This window comes from Aureobasidium namibiae (assembly GCF_000721765.1).
Source record: "Aureobasidium namibiae CBS 147.97 unplaced genomic scaffold scaffold_3, whole genome shotgun sequence".
NCBI classification, from domain to species: Eukaryota; Fungi; Ascomycota; class Dothideomycetes; order Dothideales; family Saccotheciaceae; genus Aureobasidium; species Aureobasidium namibiae.
Window position 1 is genome coordinate 414,548 of NW_013581206.1, and position 25,861 is coordinate 440,408.

Sequence of the window (25,861 nt, forward strand, 5' to 3'; positions counted from 1 at the left end):
TCAATCGCGATGGTATACAGAGTGAGCAAAAATAATATGGGGTCGGATCTGTATAGACGCCGCCGCCGCTCACCACAGCGCACGATCGTCTTTTACACAGAGAAGCCTGACCTCTTTCTCTATTCCAAACAGAATGGAAGAAGAGGAAATGCTTCTCGTCAAATATCGGTCACTGTGAAGATCAGAACCTCAGAGGCAGCACACGCGAAAGCTGGCCATGGAATATTGGATGTGAATGTCGAAATACGGAGGGCACAGCCCAAGTCGAGCAAAACTGGCAAATGTTAACGTGGTAGGGCACGACAGCTCCTTCCAGCGCATCTGGTACCGAAATTAGTCACCTGACATCTTGAGCACGAGTATTTGATCACTTGAACATGTCATCATCGAAGGTGGTAGTGTTGTGGTAGCTGGACAGTATATAAGCAGGGTCGTATCGCTAACATACCGGGGAGAAGAATAAAGAATAAAGAATAAAGAATAAAGAATAAAGAATAAAGAATAAAGAATAAAGAATAAAGAATAAAAGCCTTGAGCTATGTTTAGCACGTCTCCAATCAAACAGACCAAAAATGTCCCAGCAACGACAACAAAAAACTCATTATTAACTGGTTTGCCGTATTCCCTTCCCGTCTCTTTGGCAAGCACCCAATGAGACCTTTGTTGGGCAGGCAATATAATATTCCCAAGGCCCAAGGTTTTCTTCTGTCTTTGCGGATGATCGCTTGCCGTGTTTGACATTCCTCGCAGTTAATCTAATTGTCGGTTGGTATCTTGTTAGTGAGAGAAAGGGCTAGCGCTGTGTACGTATCTTTTTCCTTGTGTGTTGCCTTTCGCGCTCCCCTCGTATCTCGTTCCCGATGTGTCGGAAGCGAGTGACTGAAAAACAATGTATCTCGGTACAGCCAAGGAAGATTATTGCATCGTCGAATATCGCATATCTTGATCAGCCTGAAAAAGTGTGGATCTAGCATTCGATGACCAGGCAAAGTCGAACACGGCAGTTTGAAAAGTGGTTTTCAAATGAAGAGCACAATGGCCCACGGCCACCAAGACTTTTGATTAACATACGCGAAGTGCACACCCGACGAGTCGGGAAGCCATATTGGCCGGACAGATGGTTCGTCATGGATAAATCTCGTCAAAAATTGGTGACAGATGGACCGAGTTGCATACTACAGATCATAAATCTTCGTTACCAACCAGTCGGTCGTTGGAGTAGGCAGCAATGCTTGCGGCGTAGGATTTGTTGACAAGCACGGCACACGCGGATTCGCAAAAATCGTGTCGGCATCTGCGGCTGACCACAATTGCGCTCAGTAGCCGTTTCCAAGAAGTAGTCAAAGAGATGGACATGAGAGGCAGTACTGGAAGTCTGAGCTTATCCTTACTGTTGCAAGTCCAATACACAGAACAGCATGCACATGTATGTGGATGAGCGAACGCCATGGTGTAAAGATATCTAGCCAGTAGACAATGCTATCCAGCCCATTCGGAACAGAATGTATATGAGAAGAGACAAAAGACTCGACGGTGGTGCATGGATCGAAATTCGAAAACGCCTTTCGATGACTTCTGGGCCGCATGGCTGTACGGGACACAGGCAAAAGCTGTTGTGAAAAATGGTATACATGGCCTGGCCGAGACTCTGTTTGGTAGCCGATGCGACAACGATACCAGTCCATCGAAGAGACGAATCAACTTCGCGGTTAATAAGCGAGCACTTCCACGCAAGTATAAGAAGAAACAATCGACCGACTTCGAGCTTCGCTGTAGGGCGTGTCGTCTTCGCGTAGGTAGAGAGCAACCGAAAAATGAACCCGGGAAGCGTACGTGCTAAGCAGGAACGTATACAGAAGTGAATGCTTGTATCTGCGTCGAATTAAATGCAAGGTTGCATCCAGATAACGCGCGAAAGCCCGTGCGAATCAAGGAGGTATCGACCCCTAAGCACTGGTAGCTGTGGTCGGCCAATCATCATCTTCTTGTAGTATCGAAGCAACCCTCAAACCTTGACCGAGTGTTACGTGCGGTACCACGGACCTGGCCGTGCTCGAACCTCATCCACGTGAAAAAGAAGATTGGGTCGCGGTCACCGTCACCAGCACTGAGGGAGTCTTGTTGCTGCGGATGTGCAAGTCATTAGCACAGACCGCTCGCAGGCCTGGACGGAGTGTGTTCGGAATGCTGAAGGATTCCGCATCAACCATATCGGCGGCTTAGAAGGCACGCGACGAGCCCAGTTGCTCACTAGGATTGATGCTCGCATGAATTTTGTCTTGCGGTACAGTATACGATCCTCATCGAAAAACATGATAGTATGTGAACCGGGTTGGTCTGCAAGCGGGAGAGCTACCAGGATATTGTTGAGTGTTTTGTTTCAGGAAGCGTGTTGCAGACCGTGACGGAACCATCCAATATACTGCAAATAGCACCGCAGAGCAAGATATCGATGTCCAGTGTGGCTTGCAGTTGCCCAGTACTGACTTTGGTGAGTTACGTAGTTCCTAGACACAATATGAGGTATGTAATACCGTCAGGCAAGGTCGCTCGAATACATAGTCAGCAACAGATGACCACCAGAACGTTCCCAAAGACCCGAAGCAGTTTCGAGCAAGCACATTTGACAGCGGCAGCTTGCGTGCGGGTAGATGAGTTACCTAGCCACCATTCTCTCACTAAGAAGGCCACGTGCGAGAATAATTAAAAGAGGGGCCGTTCGGTGGGTAAGTGTCCCTAACTTTTGCGCATCTCACAGCCTCTTGGAACGCACCATGCGTGTGTATGAGCAGTAGCAGATTTGGTGTTAGATGACGGTCGCGATGCCCGCCCTTTGTGGTAGCGAGGGTGGTACAGTATCCAGGGCTTTTCCAGAAGCGTGCATCTATCGCGCTTGTTCACCGATTGGATGCATAACGCCACGTTGTGGCCATGTCGCTGACCTGGTCTTCCTTTTTTTTTTCTTGCTCGCAAGTCCTGAGAACTAGTCGAAGATGTGAGCACGAACAGAGGACTTAGATGTGAAACCCGAAATCCAGCACTTCGGGTGGTACTCGAGTCAGCTTATCTGTCCCTGTCAATCCCCATTTGCTCAATAGAGTGTGGCTGCCAAGAAGACACGAACGAGAGGGCCGCAGTCCGCAAAAGGCTCGGAAACGCTATGATCCATCAGGGTCGGGCTTGTCTGCACACCGAAAATTGTGTGATTGGATGACGCTGACAGCAGTACGGCACCCCGAAGGAATGGAGCGCGAGCCGATCTCGTACAGATATCGGCCAGATGTCATATCCGATGTTGCTAACGTAACAGTACTCCGTACCATTTCCGTGTGCTAGAACCAGCCACGTAATTGTAGAGGTGCGCAATACTTTCGTAGCGTCAAAGTCGCGCGTTGAAAGTGGATGTTAGATCAACCCTCACTAGATGCGACTCTAGTCGAAAACTAGTTGGAGATACAGACAAAGTAGAGATGCTCAGGTGACTGCCTTTTGCCCTTGGGATGTACAGAGCGTTGGGTCAGACGATTCTACCAGCCCTGGATGCGTGGTAAATTTGCCATAAAGCACATACCCGGCCTTTGTCGGTCAGTCTGTCGTCTCCAGCAGGAATAGTGCAATCATGGCTCTCTCGGATTATGTTGCATGTTTTTTTTGTACGTATGTCTGACTCCATGCTGTAGTTGAAGCAGTCCGGATCCTGGTCGTAATTCCTTCCAGTGAGAGACTGAGACCAGATGGGTGTGAGAGTCAACATTATCTGGATTCATTCTGGAGCACATCACATCACATCCTTCATGCCTCTCAACCTGCCCTGGCCCAATATTTTTTCCTACCATTGAAACCTTGTTGGCCACAACTGCAGTAATAGCGGCGGCAGTAACCGGTGATTCGGGCCAGCCGTTTGGCCAGAGCCCCCTGCCGGCGAGGCGCCATCTGACGGAAGGGATCCAAATGTCGTCTAAACCTTCACTGTGTGGCTCGTCTGTTGTTGTATATAAAACATGCCTTGAGATGGCAGGGCGCAAGCAGGTGTTGCTCGTTCCAGTTTTGCAATTTCCAGCTTTGTTACATGACCCAAGTCTGTGATGTCAGCACTCGCAAGCCCACGAAGTCGGCTGACCCGGTGTGCTGTTAATGGTGTGCTCCCCGCATGAACAGAGGCAGAATCGTAGATTGGTGAGAGCCATGGTAACTGAAGCACGTCCTCGGGGTCTTGACCGGCCACAGTTCCAAACCCTCACGGTGCAGCAGGAGAAGGACTTGTGTGTACGTCGTATCAGTCGGCTACGCTGAAGAAAACCGACCGAATGGAAGGTTTGTAGTGGTTCAGAGCGCCGGCTTCTTGGGACAGCGGGCTGTTAGCGGCAAGCAGGGATCTTGGGACCGGGACCCGAGATAACAGCACTTTGGCGATATTAACTTGGTGCTGCGGTGTTTCGGTGCTGTGGCCAGTGGCACGCTCAGCAAAGGAGAGCGAGCGGGAGTGAAGCCGTCGTGGAACCAGAGCAGGCTGGAAAACACCAATGGACCAAAAAGAAGGGAAGTGCGAAACTCGGGCTGCACGAGGGCGTGTAATCAGTCGCCCATTCGAGAGGATGATCCGTAAATCTGGGCTTGGTGCAGTGCACAGAGAAACGGTGTACCTGCCACATCCTCTAGCTCATTCGCCTCTGTCCTAATTGACCGACCCCGACGGCGTGGTCAGCCAGTCAGCCGCCAGAGGTGAGACGGTGTCGTGCCGAGCCTGAGCTTCCGGCCCAACTTGAAACCCCCGTCTGCTGTGGGGGCATGTGCAGCTGGCGTTTTGATGGAGATGAGAAGATGCTTGGGTGATACACGGCGACAAAGTGCCAGTCCAAGGGGATGTCCATCCGCCCCAGTGGCATGCACGAGCTTGTGCTGTAGAACCTTTGGATCCACGGCTGCTGTCTGCACCTAACCCTGGCGCGCTTTGATTCCGAGTCTGTCAAGGTAGGTGCTCCTCTTGCCCTTTCCCACAAAACAGATTGCGAGCACTAGCCCGGGAGCCATCCGAGACTTGCGCAGCTTTCCGCTGCTGATGACTTCTCTGCACCCGTCTCGCTGGGAACTTGACTGCGTGTGTCCTTAAAGTGCCTCTGCCCCGCCCCGCCGCCCACGTCCCCCCGAGCCTTGTCGACGTTAGTACTGCTGCTGCTGCTGCTGCTACTGCCACTGCTTGCTGTCGCTGGGTTCTAAGCTGCTGCTAACTAAATCTTCGCCTGATCACGCCCCGGGTCGCGTTCTCGTCCTCTTGGCCCTTCTTTTCAATTTGCACTTGCTCTTATAGCCGCCGCGCGCCGTCCTCGCCCTCACTGGAGATCATGTGCTGTGGCTTTTTCTGAGAATGTCTAGAATAGCAGTCGCGTCTCTCGTTGCCCCTCAAGAAGTGCTGTGCGTATCCATTCCCACTCCCCGTCTAGCCTCAACGCGCTCCCGCCAGCCCACCCACCTCGTCGTTCTTGCACCCAACGGTCTCGCAGTTTCTTACCCTTTTCTTTTCACAGGTCCGTTTCTGTGAGAGCACCAATGCAGCAAGAATGGTATGAAGAGAATGGACGCTGGTACCACGCGTGGCAGAAGGGTCTATACATGTATCCGCATGACGAGGTGAGCCGCTTTTTCTCATGCTTCTGCCAATTTACGCATTGGCTAGTATTTTGCATACGCTGACGTCCAATCCAAGGAGGAACGCCATCGGATGGACGTATACCACAATCTCTTCTATGACAAAGCTGGACTGAGTCTACACTCGGCCAGGCTGATCCCCGAGGTCACTCGCCGCCCTCGAATAATGGACCTTGGCTGCGGAACTGGATTCTGGGCGATTGACATGGGCGAGTGAGTGTTTACTGCCATCACATCGCCGTGAGCTTGAGCTAATGCGCTTGTCAACAGGCAGTACCCAGAAGGAGAGGTAAATTCTCTGCGATCAATTTATTGATTCAAAAACTAACCAAATATCGTCAGGTTCTTGGTTTAGACCTTGCCAACCTTCAACCTGCTCAGATCCCGCCCAACGTCCGATTTCAGATACCCTTCAACTTCGAGACTCCTTACTGGAGTCTAGGACAAGACTCGTGGGATCTGATTCACTTGCAAATGCTCTGTGGTAGTGTTTCAAGCTGGCCAAACTTATACGCCAAAGTCTTCTCGTACGCTGCTTACAGACTCCTCCTTGATCGACTAAGCTAACAGAATCAGACATCTCCGACCCGGCTTTGGGTGTATCGAACAACTCGAGATTGATTTCGAGCCTCGTTGTGATGACGGCACACTACCCCCGGACTCGTATCTCCGGCAATGGTATGACTATTTGGTGCGAGCTACCGACCAGACGCCAAAGACTATCCGCTATTCACACAATACTCGACAAGCTCTGTCACAAGCTGGATTCACCGACATCTCAGAACGAGTCATCAAAGCACCGTATCGGGCGTGGTCAACCGACCCCACAGCTTTCAACATTGGCAACTTCCATCAGACCGCGCTGGACCTCTGTGCTGGTCTAGAAGCACTGAGTTTAGGCCCATTCTCCCGTGTGTTCGGCTGGAGTAAGCAAGAGATTGAAGGCTTCCTCGCCGGGGTACGAGCGGAGATCCGCAATCGTTCGATTCACGCATACACAAACATGTAAGCTTTGCCGGGATCTATATTCGGCTCTACAATCTTTCTTACTGACTCTTCTGCAGCCATGTGTGGACGGCGAGAAGACCGCTTGCTAGATAAGACACCAGCCCGCGGACTACCACCAGCGAATGATTCATGGATCGACATCGTCTCAAGTCCACGAACAAATTGCTTTGACAATGCGCATGCTTTCTATCACTTGGTGAAAAGGCTCGAGTTGTGTTCCAAGGCGTTTCCACATATTGTTACTCGGACGGCATTACGATCTACCAATCGCGATTTACGGCAATGACTTTTCTTTCGTCGTCTCTTTTTTCCTGCACTAGTTTCAAATCAGATGGTAATCTGAAGCGACCATTTCTGACGTTTGGGAAGGATTTACTGGGCGTTCTTCGCAAGGCCTGCTTTTCGATGGAGAAAAAGCGAGCTTTGAGTTTAGCACGGCGTTATTCGGCATTTCAAGGCTTTTGAGTCTTGATTACGGGTGGTACATCTATCTCTACTCATATTTCGGCGGCATCATCAACACTGGGCATTTCTTTTGGCTTGAGGAAAATACTGGTTGGTCGCGATATTGCTTTGAAGCGGTCGAAAGAGCATGGATGAAGGACCCTCAAGGGCGTGTGGATGAGTAAAAACAGGGATGGGGGCTTATTAGCGATCTACCACGACTTGTCAATTAATCGAACAAAACATTTATCAATTGACTGCCCACGTTAAAGTACCGCGCCACAATTGCCGAGGGATAGGTGTCTAGCACTCCTGCCTCGTATTGACTTTCATAGGTCTTCGCCATTGAAGGTATCTTAGTGCTCGCGCATAAATTATTCGAAGTTGAGTCGGTTGCACAAATTTGGCAAGAGCATTTAACGATGTCGTCAGGCAACGGTCGCGCGTCAACAACGCGTCTTCCGCCGAATTTCATCCTTTGTGGTATGCGCAGCCACCAGTGGCGAAGTCAATCGACTATACTCTTGAACAACCAGTCTGGTTCAGAGCACGGCAAGCGACATGTACAGGCCATTCAAATCGCCGTTGCTCACAAGACCGTCTGGACCAACCCCACAGCAGATTCAGGAACCCGTTCCTGAACGACCTGCCAAGCGATTGAAAGTATCGCCACCACAGCCTGAACAGGATGGAGATTCCTCAGATACTATCTGCGAGTCACCTGAAAGGCCATCTGAAGACCCTGTGGATGCCAGATTCTCTGTTCTTTGGCGCAAGGTGACTAACAAAAAGAACAAGATCTGGGATGGGGATGGCGTTCTCATCGTGTCTCAAGGATATGCCACCCTCAAGGATTCGGATGGAAAGGATATCGGTCGAACAGTTTGCAAAACGCCGTTACTTCCTGGATCTACGCTCAGCATGGCTGGTAAGGAAGTCGAGGTAGACTCGCGCATCTCTAGAGAAGAAGCCAAGTCATTGTTATCTCAAAAGAAGGCCCCGAAACCAGCTACGGTCAAGACCAGTACTATTGTTCCGCTTGCTCGGACGCCACTTCGACCTCTAAAGACGCAGAAAAAACCAGCAAGTATGCTCGGAAAGGCTGCTGCTGCTTTCACTTCTGACCCGAAGGCTGAAGCACTGCCGCGGTCCGCCAGTATGCTCAGCAAACCGAGTGCCGCTTTCAAAAGTCCGATGTTGGACAAGACTGGTGTCCCTCTGTCGCGCTCAAAGTCAGATAGCAAGACCGTCTGTCTTCCTCGTCACGACCCCAACGAGCCAAACGCGCTTGTTATGAAGCGACCAAAGCAGGCACCTCCTGGAAAGCACATCGTAGATGTTGTCGTGGATCCGAATCTGACCAAGCACCTCAGACAACATCAGCGTGACGGTGTGGCTTTTCTGTACGAGTGCGTTATGGGTATGCGACCATTTGTAGGCGAGGGTGCAATCTTAGCAGACGAAATGGGCTTGGGAAAGACACTGCAGACCATTGCCTTGGTCTGGACTCTGCTCAAACAGAATCCCATCTACGAGGACGGTCCAGTGATCAAGAAGGCCTTGATCGTGTGTCCCGTCACGCTCATCAACAACTGGCGCAAAGAGTTTAAGAAATGGCTAGGAAATGAGAAAGTGGGAGTCCTGGTTGTTGAGAACAACAAGACTAGACTCAGCGACTTTACCAAGGGTAAGAGTTACAACATCTTGATTATCGGCTACGAAAAGCTCCGTAACGTCCAGGAGGAACTGCAACAAGGACTAGGTGTAGATATCGTCATTGCCGACGAAGGCCACAGACTCAAAACGGCCAACAACAAGTCAGCTATGGCTATCAAGTCTTTAAACACTGAGAGGAGGATCATCCTATCCGGCACGCCTATTCAGAACGACCTGGGTGAATTCTACACTATGGTCGATTTCGTGAACCCCGGACTGTTGAAAACATATTCGTCTTTCAAGAAGCAATACGAGAACCCCATCCTCAAGAGCCGAACGCCGGGTGCAACCGCCAAAGACATTGAAAAGGGTCAGGCATGCAGTGAAGAGCTTGCATCGACTACTGGTCAATTCATCCTTCGACGAACCGCAGAGATCCTGTCAAAGTACTTGCCGCCCAAGACCGAGTACGTGGTGTACTGCCAGCCGACCCAGGTACAGAAGGATGTGTACGAGGCCGTTGTTAGTATCGGGGTCTTGAATCAAGTACTAAAGAGTAGTGAAGCTTCCTTTCAGATGATCAACATATTGAAGAAGCTCTGCAACAGCCCTTCGCTCCTGGTCAAAGACGCGTCCGAAGCCGAAGAGGGAACAGTAAAATCACTACTGACCAAAGTTCCTGCGTCGGATCTCATGAGTTCAGGTAGCAGCAAGCTGCAAGTTCTAGACGAGTTCCTCCACCTCGTCCACACCAAGACGCAGGAAAAGGTTGTGGTGGTCTCAAATTACACAGCTACGCTGGATATGATCGGTAAACTGTTGACCTCTCTCGATTACCCCTTTCTCCGCCTCGATGGTTCGACACCCGCAAACCAGCGTCAAGGGTTGGTTGACAAATTTAACCGTACATCAGCCAACAATTGTTTCGTCTTCCTGCTCTCCGCCAAAGCTGGTGGCGTAGGCCTGAACCTCATCGGTGCCAGCCGCCTTGTTCTCTTCGACATCGACTGGAACCCAGCGACGGATCTTCAAGCTATGGGACGTGTGCATCGCGACGGCCAGAAACATCCCGTTCACATCTACCGCTTCTTGACCAAGGGAGCACTGGAGGAGAAGATCTTCCAGCGCCAGCTCACCAAGCAAGGCTTGGCTGACTCAATCGTGGACAACAAGGCCAACGCGTCGAGCTTCTCGCCTGAAGAACTCCGAGATCTGTTTACGTTGGACTTGCGCGAGGGCTGTCAAACTCATGATCTTCTTGGTTGCCATTGTGCGTGTGATGGCTCTGTTCCCATCTCTGCTTCAGCATCGCCAATCGCCGCCTCGGCTTCTCCCGGAGCAGAAGACGATGATGACAGTCAAGCAGAAGACTCAGATGCAGAAGAAGAAATGCCTGCTCTCCCTTCCTTCCTCCGGTCTTCTCAGGTCGATCCAGAAACCCAAGAACGCCTTCGTCGTCAACATCATACCGCTCTCCACGCCAGTCTCTCTCCAAAGAAGAAGAGCGGTGGCAAAGGCAAAGATGAGAAAGCGGCCATGGCATCACTCATGCAATTCTCCCATCTAGACGCCGTGGCATTGAGGAAACAGATCGCTTTGGGCGAGGGAGAGATTGATGGTGACGAAGAAGATGGTATCGTCACTGTCAAGGAGAAGGCAGAGGATGCGGTCAAGGACGTGGTGCTCAGGACTTTGGTGACGGATGAGAGGTCGAGGATTGACTTTGTGTTTGCTAAGACGAGCAGTTAAGGGAGGTATTTTGCAAGCCAAGATATGCATTGGAAGGAGTGTTGCTGTTCTGCTTGTTGGTGATGGGAGTTTTGCTTGTGAGGAATGAGGTTGGGAGGTGGCATCGCATGACCTTCCCAATATCTCTGCATCTTGCTTTTCGGTATCTTGTGACAGAGCACAATATTAGAGAAAGTATGTCATAGAGCCAGAAGTGGAACATTCTGTTAAGGAAGGGAAGAAAGGGTTGCTCGTCTAAGACAGGAATAATGAAACATCTATTCCCCTTACATTAACACGATATGTAGTTTTAGATGTGCAAAGAAAGCAAAAACGCTGATCATAAAAAACTTATTGCTGTTCATCCCTCACCCAGCCAATAGCTTGACCAACCTGTACATACTGCCCAGGCTTGATGTTCCACCTCCAACCACCGCGTCTATCCTCGGACGTACCCGAAGCCTCACCCCATCCCTCATCAAAACTGGGTCTCTTGCCTTTGGGGGCTTCAAAGACCAGTACAATGGTACTTCCCAATTGGAAGCCTCCCATTTCCTCTCCACGCTTCAGAGGTTGGCCGTGCAAGAGTGGCGAGGCATTGTTGTATGTTGCTTCTGCGAAACCAGAGTAATCGAGACCCTTTGCTGCTGCGTCGGCGGCTGCGCGGTCGGCTGCTGTGTCTGTGGTGAGCGAGTTTGTGCGCAATTCCTTGTCGAAGTTTATCTTGATGGAGCCAACGTTTGTGGCGCCAACGGGTGTGTAGGAGAAGAAGCCGTAGCGCCAGCGACCGAGAAGGACCACGCGCTCATTGAGGGTGAACAAGCCGGGGAGTGTGCGTTGGAGATATGGAGATACGGAGAAGAGCTCGCCGGCAAAGTGACGGCGGGACTCGACGACCCATGAGCAAGGGGAATGGAAGCGGTGGTAGTCGCCCGGTGCGAGGTAGATGACTGCGTAGTAGAGGGCTGTGGGTCGTGCGGCGGTGGAAACGGGTTGCCACCAGTTGTCTTGAGCGCCGGCGCCGTCACCTAGAGCGAGCGAATCACGGACTTCTTGTTCGGAACTAGCTCTTGCGGGTGTAGACTGATCTTCGGTGGCAGTCTTTGGCTGATCCTTACTTTTGCCGCCAGAGAAGAGGTTGGGCAGGGTGTAGGAGATGCCGTTGACCTGGGCAAATTCCTCGTCTGCGCGGATAATCTCTTGATCTGCGGACTTGGAGCGATCTTTGCTGGGATGCGGGTTGGGAGTGGCGCGAGTGGGCTTTTGCGAGCCGAGGAGAGCGTCGAGAGAGTAGGTGACGCCTTTGACTTGTTCGACCTCGCCGTTGTCGATGGTACCAAACTGGATGACTTTGCCGTCGGCGGGACTGAGAAGAGCATTGGGGTTGGGATCCAGAGGACGAACGCCAGGCTTGAGGGTGCGGTAGAAGAATGAGGCGAGGTTGGGGAAGACGTGGAGATCGGGTTCGTTGATCTCATCAAAGTTGACGCCAAAGATCCAGCCGTACAGCTTGAACCCTGGGACGCGGAGATAGTAGGGAATCTCGAGCTCGTTGAAGCGACCCCAGATACGAGACATGGCCTTGAGTGGTAGGGTGGACATGATCTGGACCTGCCAGGGACCAGAGGGCCTTATGCGCTGTCTCTTGGGAGCCTGTCCTCCATCTTCGAGCTCGGCCTGCTGGCGAGTTTTTTCCTCTTCGCTATGACGAGCCTGTGTGCGGTAAAACTGCAGACCACCTAGGAAGGCGATACCGAGACCGACAGGGATAGGCTTCCAGACAACTTTTGTGTCGCGAAGAGCATTCCGAAGGCGCGTGCCAAAGGGAGCGTGTGAGGGGCGAGAGGATGAGAAGGGTCGCGAAGTTTGGGTTCTCAAGCGTTGCGAGGTCCTGAGTAGCGGCGCGTGGGCATTGCCCAAGGCTCGATTCCGTAATACAAGGGTGGACGACATGTTGGACGACTGAACAGGAAGTCGCAGGGAGACACAGGGAAAATCGAGTGACATCAGCTGGAAGGAGCGACCCCGGATTTCGACCCTTCCCGAATTGACGTATCGTGGCCGGAGATAGGGCTGAACGGCCAGCTTGACCAAAGTCCAAACTCTCGCCCTGCACTTTCACATGCTTCTCACACTCCGGACGCACTTTTCCATGCGCAGTTGAGTCGTGCCTGCCATCTTCTTGCGCGTCTCTGATCCTTGCCCTTCGACAACAACATGGCACAGCCAGCTCGCACCTTGTCGCTGCGAATCCTCTCGCCGGCTGTCGAACTGAGCCATGGCCTCGACATGGCTGATGTGCCTGTCGACACGACCATTGGCAGCCTGAAGTCTAGGTTGACTGACTTGCTGCCCTCGAACCCTACACCCGACCGCATGAGACTGATCCACTTTGGACGCCTCCTGGCCAACGACAATGACACGCTGGCCCAGATATTCGGAGAAGCCGCCATCACCCAGACCACGCCCTTCACACTACACCTCGTTGTCCGCGCTCCTCCCACGCCCATGGAGACGGCTGCTACTCGCCAGCCGCCCTTTGCGAATTGGGCTACCCAGAATCCTGCAGGAGGCACTCCACATCTACAACCGAACGTCCTACCACCGGGCGCCGCAAACCATCCCTTGATGCGCCCAGGTGCTGCCTTTGTCCCAGCACCGCAAGGGGCCACTGCCACTCCACCTCATCCCGCCGCTCCCACTCCTCCTCTACAGCATGGTCACGCTCCTCCGCCCAATCTGCTACAACAGCTCATGGAACGCCAGCAACAACACCTAAGACAACTCCACGAGCACCATGCACAAGCTCACCCTCCACCACAGTTCGCCATGCTGAGACAAACTCCTCCACAGTCCGCTCCACACACTCCGCCTCCGTTCCCACCTCAATTTGTCCACCAACACCCACGCCCACACGTTCATCAGCATCATCCACATATGCAACCACACTCCCAGCCACAACATATGCCCCAGCAACAACCACAACAACAGCGTACCGCCACCATCACCATAAACCATAGCACCGTTGCTGTGCCCATCCCTCTCGGCTCGCAAGGAATGCCCATGGGTCAAATGCCTCTACCTGGCTTCCCATCTCTCCATAACCTGTTCCACCAACAACCTCAACCTCAGATGCAGCATTTCAACCCGGCTTCACCTACAGTCTACCTGCTGTCATCACCTACCGGTCCGCAAGCGCTTCTCTTCTCTCCACAAGGCACCTACACTGCAAGTTTACCGCATACCCCTGTGCCTGGTATGCCTAGCATGCCCAATCCACTACTTGCCCACACACGACCTCACACACCCGCTACTCAAGCCCCGCCTCCACCTGGCTTCCACCCACCACCTGTTGCTGTTGATCCCCAGCAGCCTCCGGAACAGGTTGCTCAGCAGATTGTTCAACAACTGAATCAAGGTGGTGCAGAGAACCAAGAGTTCAATGCTCTCGCTCCATGGCAGCCTCTGCTGGCTCAGGGCTGGATGTTACTCCGTCTCTTGTTCTTCGCTTGGATCCTGTTAGGTACAGGTCAAGGATGGCGCAGACCTCTAGCTCTTCTTGCCATTGGCGTTGTCTTCTGGGCCATCAATGCTAACGGCATTGGTAACACCGTGAGGGATGCCGTTCGCTCATGGTGGGAGGCCGTTGTCGGATTGCCTGGTCAACCACAGGAGCAAGAGCATGGTGTTATCAGACAAGCTCTGAGACCTGTAGAACGTCTTCTCGCCCTGCTCATTGCATCATTATGGCCCGGTGTAGGTGAACGCACTGTAACTGCAAGAAGAGAAGCAGAGGAAAGGCAGAGACGTGAAGAAGGTGAGAGACAGGCTGCAGAAGCGGAGCGTCAACGACAACTGGAAGCAGGCCAGTCCGGCACCCAAGCAGAGTCTACGAGTGCGGAAGCAAACGACACAGTCACTACTATCGAGGGACCATCCACCACCACAGCTACCAGCAACGATGTGTCTGGTGAAGGTCAGGAAATAAGGGAAAGAAAGACAGCAACACAAGGCACTAGCGCAGAGCAGACATCGGCGTCTGAACCCACCTTGTCACGCGAAGAGCAGAGAGCCCAACAGCTTAACAATCTCACTGCAGACTGGTGAGGAGCGAATATCGAGGCAGAGATGATTGGCACTTGTTCTCTCCTTTCCTGCCACTTTATAGACACAGAGTTCCAATCCCACGCTTCTGCCACTTTCAATCCCTTCTTGGACCTTGAAGTGACGATTCGCATGACTGATTTGCTTATGTGCCAGACGAGAAGGCGATGCGTATACCATGCGAGAAACGGCGATAGACCTGTGACAAGACCATTTGATATCCCTACATACTTCTACAGCTACATGAAACGGTTGTCCCGAGTGGTAAATTACGACCAAAGAAGCAATCCTGGAGAATGACGATATGCAGTCGTACTCAAAGACCTTCGGGTTTTGTTCTTGTCCATTACTTTGCTTCTCTTTTCCCGGAAGGGAATGAAGAAGTGTATCCAGCTCGAAACTTTCTGATGGGGTTTGCAGGAGGTTGAGCGAGGCAGAGGACTGATGTGTGGGTTTTATAGAGAAGGAAGAGAAGGAGAATGAAGGAGTGATTGGACTCCGTCTAGGTGATGAGAGTAGAGAGTGATGTGTATAGAGCATCACAAACCCACCTTCAAGGCCAGTGGGTTGCACCACCATGCATGAACTTCTCAAAACTTCGTCGAGAAGGACGACCTTCGAGATGGTGTTTTCGTGTTCCCTTACCTGTAAACACAAAGGCAGCAGCAGCAGCAGCAGTGATATCCTCAAGCATAAGTCTAGTCAAAAATGCATCGATGACCGCTTATTGACTTTGATATCTGGACAGCCACCGCTGCTTCGCACCTTCTTCTTTTGGGGGGGTCCAAAGAAGCCCTAAGTCGTATTCTCCATCGAGGGCTCAGCGATACACCCTCAGCATCAGCTTGCAAAAACTGATAATTTCAAACGGTTCTTGGGATACCGGGCTGGCGTAGTTCGTATGCGCCTCTTTCATCAAAAGTGAGGTGACCCTGGGTTCGTCATGGAAAAGGAGTTTGTGGAGGTGAGGGAGAGAGCAAAATTTTTCCGAAGCGTGCTGCTGCTGGGCGAAATTTGTGCTTGCCAAGCGGTATTTCCCGTGGCTGGCTGCGTCTTGGAGTTTCGTGGACCGGCCACCCCCGGAAAGAGGCTCCGGGGCGATCTTGGGTCAGCAAGGATGCGAGAAAGGATGCATGCTTCTACGAGTAATGCAAGATCCCTGTGCGGTATCTGCCAAAAGGGTACTTTGTCGTGTTTTCGAACGGAGTGGGACGTGAACTATGCATGGGTGTACCTGTCGGATGTAACCTCACCTGTAGAAAAGATCCACAAAGACACCACAGCAAAAGTGCAGCATCCGATACTAGTAGGCGCAGCATTCCTTTGCGGAGAGGAGTGCTGCAAGCTCCACTTCTTCTCTTGACTTTTTGCTTTCCCGCAAATATTGCCTGTAAGAAACTCTTGTTGCTCTATCTAGCCGACCAGGGCAACCTTGAACCTTCAGAGCGCAAGTGCGAACCTTTGTCTTGATACTCGTTATTGCCGGTGAAGATCTGTGATATTAAAAGTTGGAACCTTGCAGAATGGACTAGACAATAAGATCTACATGGCTGAACACGCAAGCAAAGCACAAACTCAAGATGCCGGCCGGTATCGATGATATGTCAAAAGACCAAAAGCCGCTCAACGTGTGTATTTCGGCCGTACAAATGGAGCTGGATAGAGAGATCTGCATATCATAGCCATAAACGAGATTCACAGCATGAAAAAGGAGATGGACATTTGAAGCGAACAACCGTGATCTTCGTAGTAGTGAACAACAATGCGTTTCAATCGGCGAACCAACCGAATCGAGCCGAAACAAATAAAAAACTCCCGCCCCGTTCCCAGCCTCCTTCTGGGATACCGACCTTTCTCCTCGGGCTATGCATTCGCTTTGTAGGAAGAAATGACAAAACGATAACGGAAAATGCGTGCGTGTGTCATAAGCGTCCTTGGTCGTCTAAATAATATCTTTAATGCTGATGCGAGAGCTGGTGCCTGCTGGTGCCGGCGGATTAGATGACCCAGCGTTACCGGGGGCAGGAGTCATATGCGGTGTAGGCGCTCTGGGTGGTTGGAAGTATGGTGCTGATGGCGCCTGTTGGTGGGGTTGAGCATACTGAGGCGGCATGTGCTGCGCTGCATACTGCGGTGGTGGAGGAGGCTGTTGCTGTTGATGAGCCTGCGGTTGTGGAGGTGGTGGACCCTGTTGCTGCTGCTGCTGCATGCTGCGATGCTGCTCCTGTTCCAATTGAGACAGGATATCCATTACACGATTCCAACCATTCCACTCAGGCTCTTCTCCCAAAGCATGATCGTAGGCGCTGGTTGCACCCTCAGCAGCGGTGGCAGTATGGTCCAATGTTCTCTGCAACACCTCGCCACCAGTCCAAGCCCAAGCAGTCTCGTGTGAGCCTTGCATATCAGCGCTGGCGTAGGCCAGCATTTCTTCATCTGCTTCCAGCATCTCAGGGCTGCCTCTGCCGTTCTGAATACGCTCCACCAGACAATCCAGGAAAAAGGAGAGGTAGCGTCCACAAGCCGAGTTGACTATCACACGGGTGCCAATCGCGTTCAGTGGCATCACGCAGATGAGAGCAGTAGCGTAGTCTCCACAAAGAGCGGCTACCAGCGTGCAGCGCCAAAAGTGGAAGACAAGGAAAAATGGAGAGATATCAGCCATGCGCGCATTCCACTCGGGGCTTGGTCTCAAAGGCTGAGCTGAGTACCGAGGCGGGCCGGGAGACGTCTGAATGGAACGTTGAAGGTAGACGGCTGTGTCCTTAGCGACTGAAAGGCAACGGTAGAGAGCATCTTTACGCTCCTGGGGACGACAAGGAGGAGCGAGATTGTGGCGGTAGAGATGGAAGCGAGCGATCTGCAGCAAGAATATAGCACTGAAATATACAGGGTCGAGCGGGGCGTTCGAGTGGATCGGGTACGGATCGGGCCAGGAGCCCATGATGGAGCGGAAGTGTTCGTCGTAGGCGTTCAGAGTCGAGGCGGTTACGGTGCGCGACTTGAGTGTCTTCTTTAGCGGGTAGATGATGCGTACGATGGGAACAAAGACTATAAGTGAGTTCGGACGGGCACCCGGATTTCCAGGTCCGTTTGGCCCTATGCTTGCGTCGTCAACAGGAGTGGGCTCACTGACATCGACATCACTATCGTCAATGATGGGCACTTGACCAAGCTCAAGAGACAGAATTCTGTCCCAGTTGTAGACAGACCACCAGAGACGGGTTTGCATCTCGGCCTCAAACTGCGGTAGCTGGCCATGCTCTCGGTGCAGTCCCAGCAGTTGAGCAAACCTGACTCCAGAGCCGAGCCAGAACCAAGTTGCGGCCTTGCGATTTATGTTTGAGAAGCAGATGCTGAGGAGCAGCGAAGTGCGCACATGGTCAGGCGAGATGTCGTCATCTACCGACTTTGTGCAGTACTTAGCTACCTCAGCAAACTTGATGCACTCTGACTCTGGATGCGCGGATCCTCTCGCATCTTGTATGCTGCAGCCACAAGCCATGACTGCAAAGAAGAGAGCCTTCCAAATCTGACGTAGCCCTTGGAAGGTGCCCCTTCTGTACAGCTGATCGCATTCGTCGATGAAGGTTGGCCAGTGGAGGAAAGGGCATAGCGGCTGCAAAACGGTGTGGTAATTCTGCAACAGGTTGTCAACCAGCTGCTTAGGCGGCAAAGGTGTTGACGAATCGGCGCAATGGACCTGCACAGTAGGCATGCTGTAAGGATGCGGTGGCTTGAAGATGCCTTGGCTGAATTTGCGAAGGTTGGCTCTCACGCCATCAAAGCTGTTCATAACGAGTGGACGGCCGTTTCTTTGCTTGCTGGGAGTGATCTCGGGCGGTCCTGAGACACTGGTCGATGGTGGTGCCATAGAGGCGCCTGCACTTGCACCGCCTTGATCGCTGAGCATGTTACGAAGTTGGCGGTTCTCTTGTCGGGTTTCCTCCAGCTGCCGTTCGAGATCTTGCGCATGCCTAATGCTTGTTAGCTTCACCTCGACTCTTCATATGCGATCATCTCACTTCATCGAGGACATGCGTCGGTTAGTCTCCTTGGTGAACTGGCACTTGACACTCCTGCTCGAGCATTCTGTACAGCTGGATGTATCCGTAGCATCACACTATCGTCGTATTAGTCCTTGGTCTCCTAGCCCGCGTGTTGGAGCTTTAGGAACCTACTTTAACTTTGCGTTCGCGACACGCGTCACAGCTGGGATCCTTGCGGCGCTGACGGTATGCCCGCTTGTGCGCGGAGAGCATAGCAGCAGAGTGATGTCTAGGTGACATGCCAGGCGCACCCATGTTAGGATCGTGCATCATCATGGGTTCTGACATGGCACCAGCAACGGCAGGGTTTGCGTTCGGAGGCATGCCGTAAGCAGGAGGATAGGGCGCTGGCGGAAGCGATGTCTGCATCGATATCTGCTGAGGTGGTCCGGTCGTCACAGCAGGATGAAATGCACCAGGAGCAGGACCAGGGCCGGTGTGAGGAGGACCAGGCATTCCATAGGCCATGGGAGCAGGCTGCATCGGACCATTATGGTGGGAGACGGTCGGCGAAGCTCCATTAGCAACGTACTGAGGTTGAGGGGGGTAGTGATCGGGTTGTTGGTTGATTGACCTCCGGCCGTCATTCGCCATGACGGCCTCGGGAGCAAGGTGCTTTTGGTCGTTCATCAGACTCGCCGGCCGCTGACGAAAATGTCGAGTATGCTCGGATTGATGTAAAAACGTCAAAGAGGGGCCAATTTCATCCTAAACTCGAGAAATGGCTAAAAAGTGACGTGCGACTCTGGGACGACGCAACACGGGAGATGCGAGATCACGTCCCAATACCGGTTGGATGATTACAGAACACACCGCCAGTCGGAAGAAAGTTGATAAGAGGCGAGCGAGGGTAGGGCGCAATTGCACGACGCGATGCGCTCAGCTGCCAAGTTCGCGATTGATGAGGCGGGTGGAAGCTTTGGGAGAGGTGTCAGGGAAAGGCGGAGAGAGGAGGAGGAAGGTGCGCAAACACGCGGATCGCACTGTGTAAAAAGAGAAGGAAGGTCCGCTCAAGGAGATGCACAACAAGCCGTCGGAACGAAAAAGCCACATTCAAGTCAGCGCGACACCCGAACGAGACATAAGTATGGGAATTGGGTTGCTCGACAAACCTCAAAAGATTATGATTATTATTCAGAGGCAGGTTCAGCACAGGCCCTCCCGCTCTCCCTTTCGCATGGCCATGCGGCCGCCGCCAACGTGCACGGCGGCGGCTAATCTCGCCTTGCTGTAGTTCCTTCTGCCTGCATAGTTCGGCTGCTTCAGCACAAGTGCTCCTGGGAAGCCCAGCTGTTGTTACCGTCTGCTGCTCTTGCTTTGGCGCTCCATACCATCCGCTCCTCCCACCCCGATTCAAGTCTCTGCACCATCGTGTCTGTCTTGTGTCGGTCCTTGTCCACCGCCGCCATGTCAGAGACTGTCTTTTGGTCTTACCGACACTGTGGCACAGCTTCTACCACTAGAATCACTCAAAAGTCTAAACCCTAGATTTCGTACCGTTTGCTCGTTGACAACTGCCGCTACCTGGCTTCCCGCTCGTAGCCCAAACTTGGCGCGGGTGATGACATCCAACAAGAATCGACCATCGTGAGAGAGGGACGCCGCGCAGCTCGTTCCTCTACCGTGTGCCCTTGCAGTGCCTGTGAGTGTGTGTGCATTGCAGATTGTTCAGCCCCCTTTCCGCTCATCTGGCGGCGTCGAGTTAGCGGCCACAAATCCTCCTGACATGGCGCCATGAAATTGCTCGCGCTCTTCCAAGGCTCGAAGGCATGACAACAGCCAGAGAACGCGCTTGGAATTTGCCTAGCGTTGCCGAATGTCACCTTGGCCCTCCCGTGGCCTATCCGACTATCTCGGGCCTTCATAAAACCCTGTCTACCTATTCGCACAGCTGACCAATACAATAACCTGAGACCCTCCAACAGCCATCTGCCACTTTGCCGTGAACTTGTCAAGACACTGCCGGAAGGGGCTGTAAGTTTTTCAGGAGAATAATCCATCGTTTCACCAATCAACGGCCTACTCTGTTCGAGCGACATGATCGTCGCAACTCAGCGTTCTCACTGAGCTTACACTCCGATTTTACGTTTACGCTCTCTTCCGATCGATCCCTTTGTTCCTGGATGCCTTGTACATATTCGTCACTTCTCGCTTCGTCACCACCGACTTCCAATCGCGCTCGTTGCCGACTGCCCAGTATGACTGCAGTGGCTTTGGTCGAAGCCACAGCGCTCAGCCGCCAATACGTGTATCCCAGCACTCTGGCTCTGTCCCGTCTTACGACCGCAAAAGCCCTACCCACCGTGGAGATGACCGCGTGCGGCACCTTGCGTCGGTACACACAACCGTTCTTTGGGAGGCTATGGATCTATCCGTCGTGATCGTCGTCATAGCCCGGAATCGGGACATACCACTTGTATCCCGCTACCTCTGCAACTCATCTAAAAAGCGCAGTCCACCTCTCAACAGGAGGTCGCATCGTCGTGATCGGTAGTCTCACCCGTGCGCCCTCTTCTGCGACATCAACTCGCTTGTTAGCCTGGCCAGGTGTCGGTGCTCACTACCGAAGGCGTGTGACAGTACCATCTATCGTGCTTCCAACGGTCGGTACACCATCTAGAACATCGTTTGTCACATAATATAGGGCCACCGCCGGTTGGTTGTCCAAGCAGGAAAGTGCGGAGCGACAACCAGATTTTAGTTGTCCGTCTTCGAGTGAAGGCTGGGGAGGCCCCGCGTCCGGACGTTTGAGACGGCATTTGTAGAAGCTTTCTTGCCGAATCGCGAAGCAACAGTGCTTCGCAAGGCACATGGCAGCCACCACTTTTTATGGTTCCATGCATGGTTCCAGAACCACACGTGTTTCGATTCTCGAGACAGACATCAAGCACCGCTACACTGTCGATTGTTGATACCGTATGCGACCTTAGCATCGCTAGGTGTGTAGAGTTTACTCGTGGCTATATCTCGGTACATGATCAATTTTTGCATCAATGCATGCTGCTTAGCGATCGCCCACGGTAGTTGCACTTGCTCATGTCCCTGACCTTGCTGTATGTCATGACGCCATGGCTGCTCTGGTGAAGCTTCTGGTACGTTCTAGATCTTCCCGTGCTTATGCCTGCGTGTGCGTTGTGTAATTTCTGTTATTATAGAGATGGTTCCATGAAAGCATGACACATGACTACCTATTTGTATTGTGTCAGTCGAGCAAGCCGACTGCATGATCCTTCGAGAAAAGACTATGGCTTGCAACGGACTCCGGACTGCTGACATGTATCGTAAAGGTACCTCTAGTCTTCTACCCACGACTCGGCACTCGTTCGAGGCCGTGTCACGAGCATCGCTTTGGGAGCGATATGAAAGCCACAGCAGTCGGCAGCTGCGAAGGCATGTTCAATGATTCTTAGTACATGCAAGGCCAAAGGATGCGGTCAACCACGGCTGAACAAACCGAGCGAATCGGGCCTTCCGGAACATGCCCGTCGGTTGCCCTCGCTTGTAACTTGCATCGGGCAATTTTTTGTCGACCTCCCACCGGCCCGTCGGCGAGGAGGATTCGGACACAACCTTTTGTCCGAAACATGCCAGTCTTGTCCGAAACGCTGCAGGCGGGGAGGATCCGATTTGACATGACCTCGAGACTTTGGAGCAAATGCATCGCTGCTTTGAGACATGGCTGCCTGGTCAACCGTTACTCAGGTCCAGAGATAAAGTGTATCTTCCAAAGTTCGAATATATACGCATGCTAGGTCGTCTTGTCTTCGCTTGCAGAAGCAACAAGCCCAAGCCTCCCAGCCTTCTGATTTGGGGACCCTGGTGACAGCTTCAGCTCACCGCTGACTTGCAAAGCCTTGGGATTCCCGTCAAACGGCTTGTAGAGTTCGTTCCGTCGTAGACCGACAGCCGCTAAGACCGCGCGCTAGCCAGACCGCCTGGATCCACAGCAACTCATCTGCCGTTGCGACAGCCAACAGTCTCACGTGTCCGACTTCACGATTGATCTCATTGTTGAAAGGACACCTTTTCCCTTTGCTGACTATGAAAGACACGTATACCGGTCACTGACTTATGGCGTTGTCCCACAAGGACGTACAGCTGTCGAAGATGAATCGTGCTGGTCTCTCCAGCATTACAGCGTCGTCGGAGCCGGCCGAAACGGTTTTCGAGCTCGAGGCCCTACTCGGCCGTGCTTCGCAGCAAATGAGAAAAATCAGTAGAGATTTCACATAGTCGTGAGCAAAGATAGACTCAATCTGAAGCAATAAAAGCCCATACTGCACTTGTCAATAGAAGACTTTCAAAACTTTTTACACCCCTCTGATCTCCGTTTTTGCATACTAGGTCTACTGGACTATCGTGCTTCACGACCATAATCTTGACATCTACACAACAAACACAATATGTGCAAGTCCACTTTCCACTCATTCCTCCAGGAGCTGCCTAAATGCGAGCATCACATGCACTTGGAGGGTTCCCTCTCCCCTGAGGTTCTGTTCACATTGGCCAAGCGCAACAACATCACTCTGCCTCAGGACGACGATGCTTTCCAATCTCCCAAGACTCTCCTAGCACGTTATGATCGCTTCACCTCCCTGGATGACTTCTTGCACTACTACTACATTGGCATGTCCGTTTTGATCTCGGCTTCTGACTTTGAGGATCTGGCTATGGACTACTTCCGCCATGCCGCAGCAGATGGCGTGGCTCACGCAGAGGTCTTCTTCGACCCTCAAGCGCACATCGAGCGTAGCATCTCTTACAACACCGTTCTTGCTGGTTTCAGCGCAGCTCGCGCTCGTGCTCAGAAGGAGTTCGGCATTACCAGCGAGCTGATCTGCTGTTTCTTGCGTCACTTGCCTGTGCCTAACTGTGTTTCCATGTTCAAGGACGCCGATGTCCAGGCCAGTTTCAACAATGGCTCGGTCGCCGGAATCGGTCTCGACTCTAGCGAGAAGCCTTTCCCTCCTGCTCTGTTCGAAGAGATCTACGCTGGAGCCAAGGAGCTCGGTATCCGCCGCACTGCCCACGCTGGTGAAGAAGGCCCATCCACTTTCATCTCCGATGCTCTGGACGTCCTTAAGGTTGAGCGCATCGACCACGGCATCCGCCTGATTGAAGATGAAGCTCTTCTCGAGAAAATCGCCAAAGATGGCACTATGCTTTCCGTGTGCCCCTTGAGCAACGTGCTGTTGCGTTGTGTTAAGGAGGTCAAGGAAGTACCCATCCGCAAGTTCTTGGACGCCGGCGTCAAGTTCAGCATCAACAGTGATGATCCTGCTTACTTTGGTGGTTACCTCCTTGACAACTACTGCGCTGTGCACGAAGCTTTCAACTTGTCGGTTGCCGAGTGGACCAGTATCTGCCGTGCTGGTATCGAGGGCAGTTGGTGTTCTCAGGCCCGAAAGGATGAGATGCTGGCTCGTCTCGATGATGTCGTTCGTGTCTGGGCTCCTAAGCTTTCTGCTTAAGAAGTGGATATTGGTTGATCTTCGTTTTTATGATCGAATCTTAGGGTGACCCTGTCTCGAGATGATCTTAGTGTTCAGGACGACAATTGAGTAGGCGACTCAGCACTACCACGGCCTCACTGCAAGTGGTCTTCTCGAGCGCTCCAACGATCAAGAAAGCAGCACTGCTGTCTGTAGTGTCACATGCACCCTGCAGGCGACCTCTGCAGACGCACGCCGCAAATCCTATATTCCTTGCATGATCTCGCTACCAGATGGCTGAGTACTGGTCATCACACAGGAAGGGCAGCAATAGACGAGGGTGTCGTGCGACTGTTGACCAACACAGAAGGGGCGCCTCGCGGACATGTTCCATCGAAAGAGGCTGCCGGCAATTCATCCGACTCGTTGATCACTTTTGGGCTGTTTTGGAGGCATTGTTTTGGCGAAGTTATTGGATGCTTTAATTGACATATATACCCATTTAGACTCTATAAGCAAATTGGAAAGAGAATCGCAAGCCAAAGATATTGCTAAACATCCTAACCTAGGTCTGCTTGTTTGGACAAATGACCAGTGATTGTTGGAGAGGCAGCCCACTTTTGAATTCCAAACCATCTGCTGCAGTCGCGACTAGGACATACAAGATGAACAGTGAAATTTGAGGCGTCTGATCCGAGTTGGTCTTTGAGAATACAAAGTCAACACTTACTCAAGACATGCCACAGGCGCCCCCACTGCCCGAATTGTATTTGTATGTGCATCAGATATCAGAATTTGTCGAACAATCTGCGGGCTGGATCGACTTGACTCTACAGACTCGATAGATGTACCATGACTGTTCACGTCGTCATACTCAGATCGAGATAGTATACCTTCCGATAGTCGACCCCAGTCGACGATGAGTTCCAAAATGGTGATTTCTGATCAGGGTGGCACGGCCAACATCCAGTTTCAATCCTTTTTCTTATATATCACAACACAATAGCATACATATGACATGTTCGGTATTGAGTCTAGTTCAGAATCATCATCACACCATGGAAGCAACGCTTTTGAATTTCTGATCAGTACCCTCAACTTCATTTCCAAGGTCTCGTCTCCCACAGTTTGGAGCCATAAAGTCCTACCAAAACTATCCCACGTACAACACAACAATATATGTATCTACATCTTTCCACTCGCTTGTCGACATTGTATTCGATCAAGCCTTCTCACCATTCCTCATCTGTTTATTCCAAGATCCCTCATTCCCATCTCCTATCCACGTTGTGGAACCTCTTGTTTATGGAGACGCGTCAGCTGCCGCAACTTCCGAGAAGGATTGCAAAATACACATGGCGCGCCGGCAATAAGACTCTTGCGCTGACGAAGAGTTGTAAAGCTTGGGAGAAGACCGCATTTCGCTTCTCGTCGACGGCTTCTGAGAGAGATGAGCATTCGAAACGGTCGCTGTAGAGGGTTGGGACGTCGTCGGTGGAGATTCTGGCCTCAGAATCAGGGTCACCCCGAGTCCGGCTCGTTCGGTTCATGGAAGTCGATATCCATGGAAACCGCGGGTTCCATATAAAATCGTGACAACAATGAACTCCATGGTTACCTCGGACACCTTGGCAAGAATCTCCACAACGCGCAGGTCAAGGGTTGAGTTTTTCATAATTTGTATATGCTATTTCCATTTCCATAGTGTGTATAAATGAGCTTTAGGAAAAAAAGGACAAGACCAAGAATGCTAGATAAGGAGGACTTTCGGGCCTTCCAGAGAACCTGTCGAGG

The 25,861-nt window shown here is 52.1% G+C and overlaps 5 protein-coding genes across 5 annotated transcripts; 3 read left to right on the plus strand and 2 right to left on the minus strand.

The window, feature by feature from the left end:
- Positions 1–5,433: 5,433 nt before the first annotated feature.
- Positions 5,434–10,503, plus strand: M436DRAFT_39759 (uncharacterized protein; the record flags this gene model as incomplete). The annotated part of the gene is made up of 2 exons (XM_013574605.1): positions 5,434–5,561; positions 7,827–10,503. Coding segments are annotated over 2 exons (2,805 nt in total), but the record flags the coding sequence as incomplete, so codon positions are not given.
- A 330-nt stretch (positions 10,504–10,833) lies between these two features.
- Positions 10,834–12,084, minus strand: M436DRAFT_61205 (phosphatidylserine decarboxylase proenzyme; the record flags this gene model as incomplete). Its single annotated transcript, XM_013574826.1, has 1 exon — positions 10,834–12,084. One exon carries the CDS (start codon positions 12,082–12,084, stop codon positions 10,834–10,836), a length of 1,251 nt encoding a protein of 416 aa, XP_013430280.1.
- A 615-nt stretch (positions 12,085–12,699) lies between these two features.
- Positions 12,700–14,589, plus strand: M436DRAFT_61206 (uncharacterized protein; the record flags this gene model as incomplete). Its single annotated transcript, XM_013574827.1, has 1 exon — positions 12,700–14,589. The coding sequence occupies one exon, from the start codon at positions 12,700–12,702 to the stop codon at positions 14,587–14,589; it is 1,890 nt and encodes a 629-aa protein (XP_013430281.1).
- Positions 14,590–16,528: 1,939 nt separating this feature from the next.
- Positions 16,529–18,875, minus strand: M436DRAFT_40529 (uncharacterized protein; the record flags this gene model as incomplete). Its single annotated transcript, XM_013574741.1, has 3 exons — positions 16,529–18,563; positions 18,612–18,709; positions 18,768–18,875. The coding sequence occupies 3 exons, from the start codon at positions 18,873–18,875 to the stop codon at positions 16,529–16,531; spliced, it is 2,241 nt and encodes a 746-aa protein (XP_013430195.1).
- Positions 18,876–23,038: 4,163 nt separating this feature from the next.
- Positions 23,039–24,106, plus strand: M436DRAFT_70322 (adenosine deaminase; the record flags this gene model as incomplete). The annotated part of the gene is made up of 1 exon (XM_013574925.1): positions 23,039–24,106. The coding sequence occupies one exon, from the start codon at positions 23,039–23,041 to the stop codon at positions 24,104–24,106; it is 1,068 nt and encodes a 355-aa protein (XP_013430379.1).
- Positions 24,107–25,861: the final 1,755 nt, after the last annotated feature.